This window comes from Pyrgilauda ruficollis, unplaced genomic scaffold, assembly GCF_017590135.1.
Source record: "Pyrgilauda ruficollis isolate IOZ18807 unplaced genomic scaffold, ASM1759013v1 scaffold6, whole genome shotgun sequence".
In the NCBI taxonomy this organism is placed as follows: Eukaryota; Metazoa; Chordata; class Aves; order Passeriformes; family Passeridae; genus Pyrgilauda; species Pyrgilauda ruficollis.
In genome coordinates this window covers 8,052,098-8,064,886 of record NW_024527710.1, presented here as the reverse complement: position 1 = coordinate 8,064,886, position 12,789 = coordinate 8,052,098, and the positions used below count along the sequence as shown (strand labels likewise).

Genomic DNA, 12,789 nt, shown 5'->3' with positions numbered 1-12,789 from the left:
TCACTCTCCACATGGGTGTTCATCTTTCTTAATCATACATTTTCCAAGTGATTTTCACAAACAGGTCCATCAACCTAGGAACTAAAGCTCATATACCTAAATTACACCATGGGTCAGCTCTTACAAGGTTGCATCCTTATGACAGAACCACAGGTCCTGATCAGCTCAGTGCAAATACAACTTGAATTATCCCAGACTACGACTGACAAAAACCTGTGAGTCTCAAGTCATACTTCCAGCAGAAATACTGTGCTCAGCCTGACACCAAATGCACAGGCTTTTGTTGCTCATTCTCTTCGGACAACAAAGCCTCACATTACAAAAAGTTTCCCAGAGAGGAAACAATCTATCTGGTTTTTCTTCATAGAGGACAGATTCTACCTCTCCATTTCTCCCTTCTGCTCTATTCCAATTTCTCTTTTATCCCTTTTTAGCCCAAGCTTGTAAGCATATGGCATTAGGCTTCCTGTCCAGAGAGACCTCAGCTCACTTCCACCTTTACCTGAAGCTCATATACACTCAGCTCTTATTTTAACGATTCCCAACTCTCTTGCTGGTTGCTATCACACAGCTGCTAAAGAAAAGATGGGGCAAATCAAACCTTCCTATCCTCCCTGTGGTGAAAATTAACTAGATTCATCAGCATCATGCTTCCCATATAAAAGCCATTTGTTAATGCACGCACACAAAGCCTCTGCAGTTTTCATTTTCACCAAAACGCTATCAATTTTCTCTAGCTTTGCTCCAATTAAGGACACAAACATAAAAACTAAGTCTCTGAACTAAGCTATAAAAAGTAAGCATTTGTTTTAATACCACTATTTGAAACATAAATTTATGCTGCAATTATACAATTAAGTCTCTTGCCAAGGTTTTGAGAGTATGAATGTCCTAAAAAACTGCATCAGCACTGAAAGTGGGAAAGTGATACTGCACCCAACTAATTCTAACCTGTCCCACAACAGTTTACTGCCACAACACTGATATGAATTTGAACAAAAATATGAAGTGGCAGTGAGAAGAAGATTTCAGTGTTAAAAACCTACCCATCTACTACCACTCTGAGAAAGGACTGCAAACCAATTGCACCACAGCAGACTAACACCAATAACCAAGGTCTTCTGACAAAAAAAAAGGAAAAGGGAAACACTGGCTAAGTTAAGCACACTTTTTCCTATATTAATTTTTTCAAAATTTTAAAACTTTTTTTTTCAAATAGAGCTAAAGAACTTCCCCAACTTTGTTATCTTAACTTTTCTAACAACAATTTAGCTATTTTATGACAAATGACAGCTAATTTAGAAATTAATTTGAATCTTATTTTAAAAGTTCAAATGTACGACATTTCAATGCAGTCTTTATTTTCAGGGAATTGTGATCAAACCTATAGTCAGTCATTTGCACAGCTTTATGCTATCCCTCAGCAACACAGATGGAGCAGGTGGGGAGTAGGTGGAGTGGATTATGAAAAATGATGTATCATTCTTTGCAGGAATGCAATATCCAAATCCTAGGTGATACGAAGAGAAGCTGTTTCAAGAGTGGTTAGAGAAAAGTAAAGAAGTAACAGGATAGAAGTGGTGTAACAAATACACAGTACTTCAAAAAGAGAAGAAATTAGACATATCAGAAGATCAAACAACTGAAAATCATTTAATTTTAAAGCTAGGTAGCGAGCAACGTAAGTTACCCTGATCTTGGAAAGCATTAATTTAAACTTAAAAAATCAGCGTTGGAGAGTTGGATAGAGTACCTCCAGTACCTCCAGTGCCAGAGTACCTCCTGCAGCTGCTGGCAACAAAACCAGGTTTATATCTTTACCATGGACTAACCATATGTCATTTTGGAACTCTAGAGAAGAAGCCTTGAAAAGCACCGACTCAAAGTCAAGTGGTCACATTTGTTGAAATGCGTGCAGATTACAACTCAGTACCTAATCACACAATGGTCTGGGGTGGAAAAAACCTTAAAGATCACCTAGTTCCACTTTCCTGCCAAGGGCAGGGACACCTCCCACTAGACCAGGCCTTGAAGTCCCATCCAACCTGGCCTTGAACAGATTGTCACAAATCACAACATATTTGTGTCCCTTCTCTTCCACTCCCCGAGCACCAATCAGCAGATCAATGCATGATAAGATGACTTACATGATGTAAGGAATTTACCAGTATGGATAGCTTCCTTCAGCTCTTCCTGAATATTTGGCATATAAGCAAAAGTACAGTCAGGTATCTTCTACAAAGAGCTGAAAAAGTAAACTACTTGGGCAGCTAACAAATTTCTACACTTTTCACAATAATCAGATTAACATCCTCCTGGCCAGCCCACCTATACCGCTTCCCAGAGTGTGTCTTACACAGTAGAAAGCACTGTTCCTTTTTATTACCTTTTATTATTAACACAAATTAATTTTCTGGTTTACAGTGACATTTGAATGAACAGGCTAGACAAAGATACTTAATCAATAAAGAACTTGCATATTTTTCTTTCTCAAGATTTATTTTAAACTTAGCTGTATCCCATAATTAGAAGGTATTATATTACAGGACAGAATTTCATTCCCATAGAAATAAGAAACTTGAGTCTTAGCCACTGAATCAATTCTGTATCAACATAAAATCTGCCAAGTGTGGGTTGTTTAGAGAGAATTCTAGCACACATGTAGCAGTCAGGCTAACACCATCCTCTGTAGACAGAGAGTAGTATAAAACTTTTGAGCAGCTGCTCCTTTTACAGAAATGAATCTATGACAATATGTTCTGTAAGTGGCGGCTCTTAGACTACTGATGTGGCACAGCAGGATTTACAGCTACAAAGTACCAAAGTATAAGCCATTATTACAAAGAAACTAGCACAGGAAAAGGTATAAAGGGTTAACAGAGCAAATAAAATATGGTTACTTTTTATGTCATCTCACCACTGTATTCATGTCACTGCTAGAGAGGCATTTTCATAAATTTTGTCATATGTTACCTGGTTGGCTTATTTTCTTCCTTCTGCTTCATACCTGAAATCTACAATAATGTTTGCCTCAGCTATAATTAAGTCCAAACACTGATGGATTTGTATCTATCTTGCTCTGCAATCTAAGCAGATATACAGATAAATTAGTCTTTGCAAGCATTTGTGATTGGACTTGTTAGAATTTTAACTGTTTAATCACCTTTGCAAAACAACATCAATGCCTGCTTTTCCACATCTGCAAAGTGTCTGTTATCCTGGTTTTAGAAGCTTCCTGCTAAAATAGTTCACATGCAAATGCTTCATTCTATTGGTATGAATATTTAATGAATACTTTATTATTCTTTTCAGCAAAAATACAAAATCTGGCTAATTTTGGTTATTCTTTTCTGGAGCTAGCAAAGCACTTTCAAATGAGGACAATCCTTGAAGTGTTACACAACTACATTTAACAATGGCAAAAAAAAATCCCTCCCTCCAAAGCTGCTTCCGAGAGAAACAGCAGGAGCATAAAAAGCATTTGAAGAACCCTACAGACAAAATAGATTAGTTTTGGAACTATTAAAGTCATTAGCATATTCATGAATGTTGAGTATTTTACTTACTAGGTCATTCATATTTGTCTGACTGGCAGGATGGATTTCTTCCAAGAACTCTAACACATAGAAGGTATATCTGTCCATGAGATGAACACCAATCCCCAGGTCAGGTTGATGCTTTAAAAACAACACACAACAGTTATTGGGCATTTGCAGGAGAGAACCCAGCATTCAGGAGAAGGAACAGAATGTAACAGCATATTGCAAAAGTTAAGCACAATTTTTTTTTTGTTCTTAGGCAAATTATGCAAAGAAAATGGCTAGCTGGGAAAAAACCTCCTGTTGATAGGCTGAACAATGCAGCTTATCTATAAACTGTGTCCTGGTAATATCTGTTTCCCAAAAGGCAGGGAACCCCTTCTAAATGGTCCATCATGGATCCGTGGACTTTGAAAACGGGGCTGGGAGAGCCAGTGTATCTTACAGCAGTGCATGGGTTCAGGTAATCCTGACCAGCTGCTTTTGCTCTGGCTGGGATCACTCCTATGGCTCCTTCTGTAATTCAGCTGGGATATAATTACAACAGGTGAAGGTTAGCATTTTGTTTTGTTTTATATCAAGCATAGTAAGTCCTAGATTGACTATTCCTCACACCCATCTCTCAGCAGCCTTCCCGTAAGATTCCTTGCTATTCCTAGGCAATGCATAAACTGGCCAGCAAGCACACAAATCCATCATTAGGCTGGTTCTTTGGGACAGCACACAAAAACAAGCAGGAACAGTACACTTACAAGTTTTGTCAAACCCCCACAAAATGCCTTATCCATTCAACAATTAGAATAAGGGAAATCTTTAGTTAAAAGTCAGCAGGAATTGTGCTTTTAATTCAGGCATTCTGAAAACTATGTTCAGGATCACATAAATCTACTTACTGATAAAGAATCTTCTCCTACTTGGCTGCTAGCCAAGGCCATTATATTGGGTGAATAAAATCGTTCATACATGGATGCTCCTTGACAAGTATCAATAATAAACAACAATTCATTGTACCTGAAAGAAAGAAAACAGCCTCCTTACCCATTTCTACTTAAACACCATATACATACTTTGTTTTTTAGTTACCAGGGCAGCTGCTCAGAACCTAAGGAACAGGAGCTCACCTTTCAGGAGATGAGTTTGCTCAAAGCAATACCTTTGAGCAGCTCTAACTGCAGGAAGCTGCAAGCAAAAACTAAAACTCTGCTTTCTGAATGCACAATTTTATTGACAATCGACAGTATCACTGCTGCAGGTAAGCAAGGCCTGCCAGTAAGACACACTTAAAGAGTGTGTTCAGGATATTCAATATTCAATGTCTACATAATGATTCTTTCTCACCTCCTTTTCTGCCACATTTGTTCAAAGGCATCAGCAAGTTCTACATTTGTAATTTCTTCAGAATCTTGAAATTTTAGGAAACCATTTCCACCATGGCCTGACAGAAAAATCAGAAATGTTATGTAGGTTAAAGGAAGATATACAGCCTTGTTGATTATTTTTCTAAAACAAGGTAAACACAATCCTCTTTCTGCATAGACAGTCCAACAAAATAAAATATTGGTAGAGTAAAAACAATACACATAGACCATTTCAACTGGAAATTATACTGGCTTAGTACTTCTTTACAGGCATTTTTTCTTAATTAGAATGACATGCTAAAACCAGAAAAAAAAAAAAAAAACTTTCTGTCGATCCTTTTGTGCATTTGGACTACTGATGCTTTCAACAAACCCATTCAACTGAGCAAGCATCAATAGATTGTACAAAGAAACCTGCAATTACCTGTCATATATATTAAAATATTGCTTCTGTCATCAGAAAGAAGACGTTTAGATCGTGGTGTGCTTGGTGGGATTCTTCCCGTTAAAACACGCAAGAAATTTTCAACAGTAACCTATGAAGAGAAGCATAAAGCAATCTTCTAAAGATAAAAATATTGATCAGCTATAGGCTGGGTTACAGAAACTAAATAATGGAACACTAAAATATGCAGTGTATCTAACCAGACATAGTGTGGTATAAACTGCATAAACATTCTCTGTGTAAGGTTTTACTTCAGGTTAAGAATCACGTGGTACTTTTTACTATACTCCATTAACATCAGCCTGTTGCTTAATTATAGCAAATAAATCTACCACCATTATAATTTTTAAATACATTTACACTGATCTAAAAACCTGTCAGTATATAGCTTCATTGTGCCAAAGCTGCTCCTGTACTCACAAAATGCTCCAACATTAGTGTGTGTTACCATGGAAAAACAAAAGTTTAAATTCCCTCTGCAACTCAGGAAAGAAAAAAAAATATCAATTCGGTTACATAAGTCTGAGTGATCAAATAAGACCCATCTGAGTGCAAGACATCCTACAAAACACCCCTTCCTTTTTAAGTACATGTGCACAGCTCAAACGCCAGCAGCAAATCCATACCCAGGAAAAAACACGATAAAAAGAATGTAGCTCTATTCCAGTTCTCTGTCTTCACTTCTTTGTATAAAGCTTCAGAGAAATAAAACATCTACTATATACTACAATACAATCCAATAAACCTTTAGCAATAATTCTACAGCACTATTAAACCAAGAAACTGATGTGTAATTTTGTCTCAGCTGGTAAAGACACTGCCTGGTATGAAGGAATATTACATGAAAAGAAAGCTGACAGAATGCAGATTTGTATACACTAATTGCTTTCCAGTAATTGCTTTGTGATTAAGTTATGGCTTTTGTTTTATTTTAGGAGCATATGCTTAAGATTAGGAATTTAAGTACATCTACCTAATAAACAATTCACTTGCACACCAAAATTTTCACAGTAATTTTTGTGTTGCCAAGATGAGACACTGAGCAGTCATTTCCAGAGAAATTTCAGTAGCGTGATTCTATTCCATTATTTAAGATAGATACGTTAAACATGTTTCTAGTATAATGAACGTCAAATACAAGCTCAAATATCAAGGAGGGGAGGGATATGTATTTTAGACTCATCAGCTGATATAAAAACCCAGCCCAAAACCAGTAAGAAATGAACAGAAAGACTTCCTCAAACTTCACAGATGCTGTACAAATCTTTAAACTAACACTAAAAAATAAAGACTCAGTGTTTTAATTAAAGCACAGTTACCTCATAGCTTCTGTAATCCACTTCCACATCATCTCCATAGACATTTAGCTCCATGTTTTTATGACTAAACACAGTAGCAGGTTTGGGATTTCTGGGATTACATGCCATATCATCTGCCAGCATCAAGACAATGTGACTGTGAAAAATAAGAAAAAAAATATTTCAGACATTCTACTTTCACATAACAGACAAACAGAAATTAGAACAACACTCTTTAACAATTACAGCAATAGCTTGGATCATTAAAAATATTCCTGGAATTGCAAGTGAAACTTTGCATAGTTATCCCCTATTTCCTTATGAGCATCCTCAGGATCACAAAGATGTCACACACAGAAATGCAGCTTGCTGTCCTTTATCCACAACACTAAGTCAGGCCAAAGATGAGCAGGAGAGTATTTGACATCAGCAACTTTAGTATACAGGCTTGCCTGGACCTAGGGGGCCAGAGCTCTTCATAAAATAATTCTGAGATTTAAAGGGCACTAAAAACAACCAACTCCAAGAATCATGATAGATGTTATTTTTTTGAGATGATTTTGAGGTTTGTTGGGAATTTTTGGTTGGTTTTTTTTGTCTTGTCGGTATTTTGAAAGAAGTCTTGCAGCAAAGAAAGAAAAACACATAAAGTAAGTTTGCCTAAGGAAAAAACACATTCAAATCCACATAAAAATTGTTGTAAATGCTAAATAAACAGGCTCTCTTGTTCTCTCTTTAGGTCTTCTCCAATGTCTTGGAGAGTATTCTTGACTGTAATCTAAAGTATTGCTGGCTTTTTGAGATTAATTCCAGATCTTTGGATACGGATAAGCAATGGATCTTGCTGTTGAACACAGAAATCTCAGTCACACCATAGTTCTTGCAGTATTTCTAAAACTCACACTTATTTTGACTTTAATGGTGAAGACAGATGGATGCAAAGAAGATGAAAAGTTCTCAGGTAAGAGCAGGACTGGTGACAGAATTTCTGAGGCAGTGCCAAGGGCACCTGTGCTTCAAAGCTGCACAGGAGAGAGGACAGCTGCTCCTGAACGACATCTGCAAGAACAAAAGGCATCTTTCTGCGCCTTTCAGCCCACAGCACTTCTGCAGTGCATTCCCTTGGATTTATAAGCCCAAAATGCATCTAAAAATTGAGTTTCAAAATCCACTCTTTCAAAAACCAGAAAGCCATTCATTTTTTATTTCTTTTTTAATATAATAAACACAGGGAACAGGATGATACTGCCAGTGCATTCATTGTTGAGTGGGAGTTAACTGGGGACTCCAAGCATGCAGTTTTGACTTGGACAAAAAATGCTATACTCATTCAATCCATCAGAATATGCATTTTGCAGTGATGAAGCAGGTCACACTTCTTCAGGCAGACATGCTGGAGAAACCACCAGTCCTCTCAACTACCATTAAAAACCAGGAATTCTGCAGGAGCCTATGTTACATATAGGTTATGGCACAATGGATGCTGGTGCCTTAAATTCACTTCCACAGTTATGATGGAAGTAAATTACAGTCTGAAACAGCTGGAAGGAACTATGCCAACACTGCTAGAACTTCCAGTAGGAACACAAAGATACTTCAGAACCTTCCTACTCCTCTTGTCAAAGAAGAGATACTGTTCTAACCCTTGTACTATCACTAGAGAAACACAACTTGTACAGACAAAAAAACTGGTTTCTCAAATAAAATCAAACAAAATGTATTTTTTCAATATACAGGGGTTGCTCCTATAGTTCAAAGCCTTTAAACACTCAATGTAGTTAAAGATGTGGAAGTCTTACATCTTAGTACAGTCACAGTTACCAACATCTCCACAGTAAAAGGAAATTAAAGTACAGGAAGACTCAACTCTCACAGTAGTACTGTCATTGCTGAGTGCATTTAGCAGTTTTCACATTACACTTCCACCAATTTGCTGAGTGGCACATTTTAGTGGCTAGATCTAATTAGCCTGTTCCAAATGGAATTTTATTATGCAACTTGTTGCTTTTCCTTTGGAACAACATTGCTGCACTTTTCACCACACTGATGTGTTTGCATTCTTTTTCACTTTTATCCAGTTAAACTGGGACGAAAAATGTATTTCCGTACTGATTCAGATAGCATGAGATCTTTAGTGGCACATTTGCAGGAACTGGATTCACCAAGATTACCTCACCTATCAGGAATTCCCAGCCTCTTGACACTTCTGTACACTGAAAGAGTATTTGCCACATGACGATAATTAAACCAGAATCGAGATGTACACACCTTGAAACAAAAAAAAAAAAAAAAAAAAAAAGATATTAAACAGTGTAAAGATACAAACTGGCCTGATACATTGCATCAGAAGAACATGATTACAGGAATATTTAAAAGATAGTAACAACTCAGAAAGAATATAGTAACACCAAGAAACTCATGATATAAATTACGCAAATCTTAGTTGTCCCAAAGCAAAAAATTCTGAAAATAAAAGTTAAAAAAAAAACGTTCCTAGCATATTGACTCAAGATACAATTGTCATAAACCCTTACTAAATATAGAAAGTGGCACTTCAGGGAATAATCCAGCAACAGCAAGTGGATAAAATTTTTTCATTTACTTTCTCCCTATCAAATGGAAGAGAGATCAAAGGAAGAGTTCTCATCTCAACAGCAATCCCATTATGGAAGCACTCTTCACAAAGGCACAAGTGAATTAATTCACGTAGAAGCCACACACAGGGGAAAATGCACTGAGGACATTTGCATTTATGCAGTCCAAGTAAGAGCAAAGTGAGCTCTAACCAATACAAATACAAATTCATCTGGATACAAATTCTCAGAGTTTAATTTCTACTGTTCTAACAGGCAAGGGGTCAGGTCTCAGGCATTCCCTTTACTTACACACCCCTTAAATCAGGTTCTGATTCAGACATTCCAAAAGCTTCTAGAAGAGGTGACTTTAAAACCCAAAAACAGAGATGCAGGAAAAAGCATTTAGATAGTTTTTTAATTTTCCAGCTCTAAATGTAGAGCTGTAAGTCACACCACATAGCATCTCTCTCTCTATTCTTTTCATAAGAACTGAGTTGTACTTAAGTAATAACAAAATTCAGCCTGAAAGGATCCCCTTCTGTATCTATCACCCTGTCAGTTAGGAATTCCAAAAAACCCCACAGGAATCAGTCCATGAGGACATTTGCCTTTCAGCAAGACTTAATGCTCTGAAAACAAACTGTGTCCAATTAAGCTGAGACATTTTAAGGTACTATCACCTGCCCTGTCTCCAGTACCTCCCTTAGAACACAGTGGAAAGTGCCCAAGCTTTAAATATAGTTATCCACACTGCAGCACATTAATTCAAGCTATTGATGAGGTGGGATTGCAGTTTGATCCCAGGTTTGAAGTGCCTGACAGCAGTAACCTCTCTCTGGTTTGCTGCTTAAAAAATTAGCAGCAACTGTTACAAAACTCAAAGACGAACCACTGAGAAAATAAAACCAGCAGAAAATCTGTTCAGCACAGACAGTATAGGTTCTTGGACCTAATTTTCCACCTTCTTTATGTGTTTTTATAGGTACTAATAAAAGCATCTATTTGTTAAGGGTATTAAAATTGTATGTTATGTTTTAATAGTTTCCAGTTTGTACATTGTAGAGTATAGAAATTATTCCTTCAATTAGTTACTGTTAACTTTCCTTTTATACTGCTAAATTTTAGTATCTGGAAAACAAACAGCTGCTACTGAGTAATTACAATAGTGTTCTGAAACAAATTAGTCATTAAGACCTGAATTGTGATTAAGAACCAATTGTGCAGCATGATTCAAAGCTAATAAAACTTACATGGCAAAGAAAAAAAGAATTAGGGTACAAACAGTCAATCTAAACACTGTCTTGCCTCAGCTGATTTTATTCCCAGTCTGTTATCACAAGGTAACAGATTGACTAAGAACAAAAAATGAGATACAAATTCTGCCTTTCTGGTGAAAGAGACCAGACTTCCCTGGTATCAGAATTACACCTTTTTTTCAATATGCAGTATGCTAATTTAACTATTTTAATGCTTTTGGAACTTTTGTTTTATGAATTCTGCCACGTAGCTAGATACACTGAGTGCTTGAAATTTGGTCATATTGAAAAGATAATTTCATTACAGTGTAATAAATTTGCAGGCACAATTTCAAATTTATTAATTTCCAAATGTTTATCTTTACATTTCTTTCAAATGAGCATGACTCTTGAATGACTGTTGCAATTGCAGCTCCTGATGAAAAAACTGTCAACATTATTGGAGGAAAACAACCTGGACTGTGCTTACCAAAACTGCCCAGTTATTTGTATGTCCACTTCTAAAAAACTGCTCTGCTTGATCCTGAAAGATGAAAAAAATTTATATTTTTCAGCAATAAGAAAGAAATGACCACTCATAGTTTTGTTATTTCCACAATAGTTTCAATGCACATGTTTACCACACATTGATACTGAATAGACCTTAGAAAAGCTAGAAGAGAGGTGTTTTTCTTAACATTTGCATATTTCATGTCAATTAACTGCTCCAAATCTTTCCCTGAAACTTGCTACAGAACAAAGAACTATTAGTCACTTGCACCTTAGTTTAAAAAGCCCACACACCTCTACTCCAAAGGACACGCCAAGAACAAAATAATGTGACTTATTGACCTACAGTTTCTTCCTTATTGAGAAAAGAGGCTAGGATTCAATTCAATTTTCAAAAGCAGGTAAGAGAATCTGCAGTTTGAACCCACTTTAAATCCAGGGTGGTTACATTTATCTTCCAAAATCAGGATCGATGACAGCAACCTTCTGTATGATCTGTGTTCTCCAGAGTTCCCACTTTCCTTTGCAGGTAAGCAGGCCCTTTCTCCTCAATAGAGAGCATAAATCAGGACACAACAGGGGGCTAAGACTTCACAGAGGTAAGGGAATTTGTCACGGGGCAACAACCCAAATCTGCTGACTCTTAAATCAGACTCTATTAACTCTGAGGAGTTCTAGGACGATGCTTGTGGCCTTGAACAAAACACACGGTAACAGAAATAGTGTTGTACTTCAAGCTGCAAACAACTTGCAGTTTAATTACTCATCCAGAGATTGTAATATTTCTATTGTTCGGGGTGCGGGGGTTGTTTGGTCCTAGCCGTAATTAATTTCAAGCATAACAACTTGTTAATAACGCAGAATTCAAAAGCAAACAACACTCCAGATGTAGCGTGGGCACAGTGCATTAAGCTAATTGCTGAGACATGAAATTACTCCCACCTGACAAACCCACTGGCACCTGCCGTGGGCAAGCGCCCCGCACCTGCGGGACGGGCACCGGGCCGGGGAGCCCTGGGAGCGGGGTCCGGCAAGGGCCATCAGACACTCGCCACAAGTTACAGTGCGTGGCCAAGGAGAAACTGAATTTCAGAAACCCACAAGAGGATGAAAAGTCTGGGGGTTTGTAACTTTCAGCAGTTTGAACGAGGCACCGGCGCTCTCAGTACGCAAAGAGCCGCGGGTCCGCCCACGGGGCAGCGCCGGGAGGCTCCGCCCGCCGGGAGGCAGCGCTGGTGACCGCGGCTCAGTATCGGTGCCCGTCGTACCGACAGGGCCCCTCCTGCGTGCCGCCAGCGCCTCCGGACAGCTCCGCGGGCAGCCCACGGGCGCGCTCCCTGCCCGCCGAGGGGAGGCGATGGGGACGCCGGCAGCACCGAGCCCCAGGCGCCGCCCGCCCGCTCGCTCTCAGGCCCCGCCGCGGCTCCCCAGCCCCGTACCTGGAGGCCGCCGGGCAGCGCTGCGCCGCAGCAGCCCAGCAGCAGCAGCAGCGCGGCGGCAGCGCGGGCCCGGGAGGCACCGGGCACGGCAGCCGCCATCTCACCCCGCCTCCTGCGCGGGCCCGGCCGCCGCGGCTGCCGGAAGGGGGGCGGCGGCCTGTGCGCAAGTTCCGCGGGGCGGGAGCGCCTCCGGCCCTGCCCGGTACCGCCGGTCCGGCGCCTCGGAGCGCTGCCGCCGCTGTGAGCGCGCCGGGGTTTGGTCACGCACTGAGCTCGCTCGGCCTCCTCGGAGAGCCCGCCCCAGCCCGGGCTGGCAGGGCAGAGGGGCAATGGCAGCCGGTCTGGCTGTTGCCTTGCCACGCGAGTTCGCCGTGGCTCCGTCGTGAGCC

The 12,789-nt window shown here is 39.5% G+C and overlaps 1 protein-coding gene across 1 annotated transcript in view; it reads right to left on the bottom strand.

Moving 5' to 3' along the window:
- PIGK (phosphatidylinositol glycan anchor biosynthesis class K) overlaps positions 1–12,557 on the bottom strand; it is a 64,314-nt gene extending 51,757 nt beyond the window's left edge. Inside the window, exons 1-8 of the mRNA XM_041483480.1 lie at positions 12,401–12,557; positions 10,942–10,995; positions 8,817–8,908; positions 6,662–6,797; positions 5,322–5,433; positions 4,878–4,974; positions 4,433–4,550; positions 3,567–3,677 (exon numbers count right to left, since the gene is read on the bottom strand). Of these exons, the coding sequence (XP_041339414.1) occupies positions 3,567–3,677; positions 4,433–4,550; positions 4,878–4,974; positions 5,322–5,433; positions 6,662–6,797; positions 8,817–8,908; positions 10,942–10,995; positions 12,401–12,499 (819 nt within the window). The 5' untranslated portion in view covers positions 12,500–12,557. The remainder of the gene's footprint in view (positions 1–3,566; positions 3,678–4,432; positions 4,551–4,877; positions 4,975–5,321; positions 5,434–6,661; positions 6,798–8,816; positions 8,909–10,941; positions 10,996–12,400) is intronic.
- Positions 12,558–12,789: the final 232 nt, after the last annotated feature.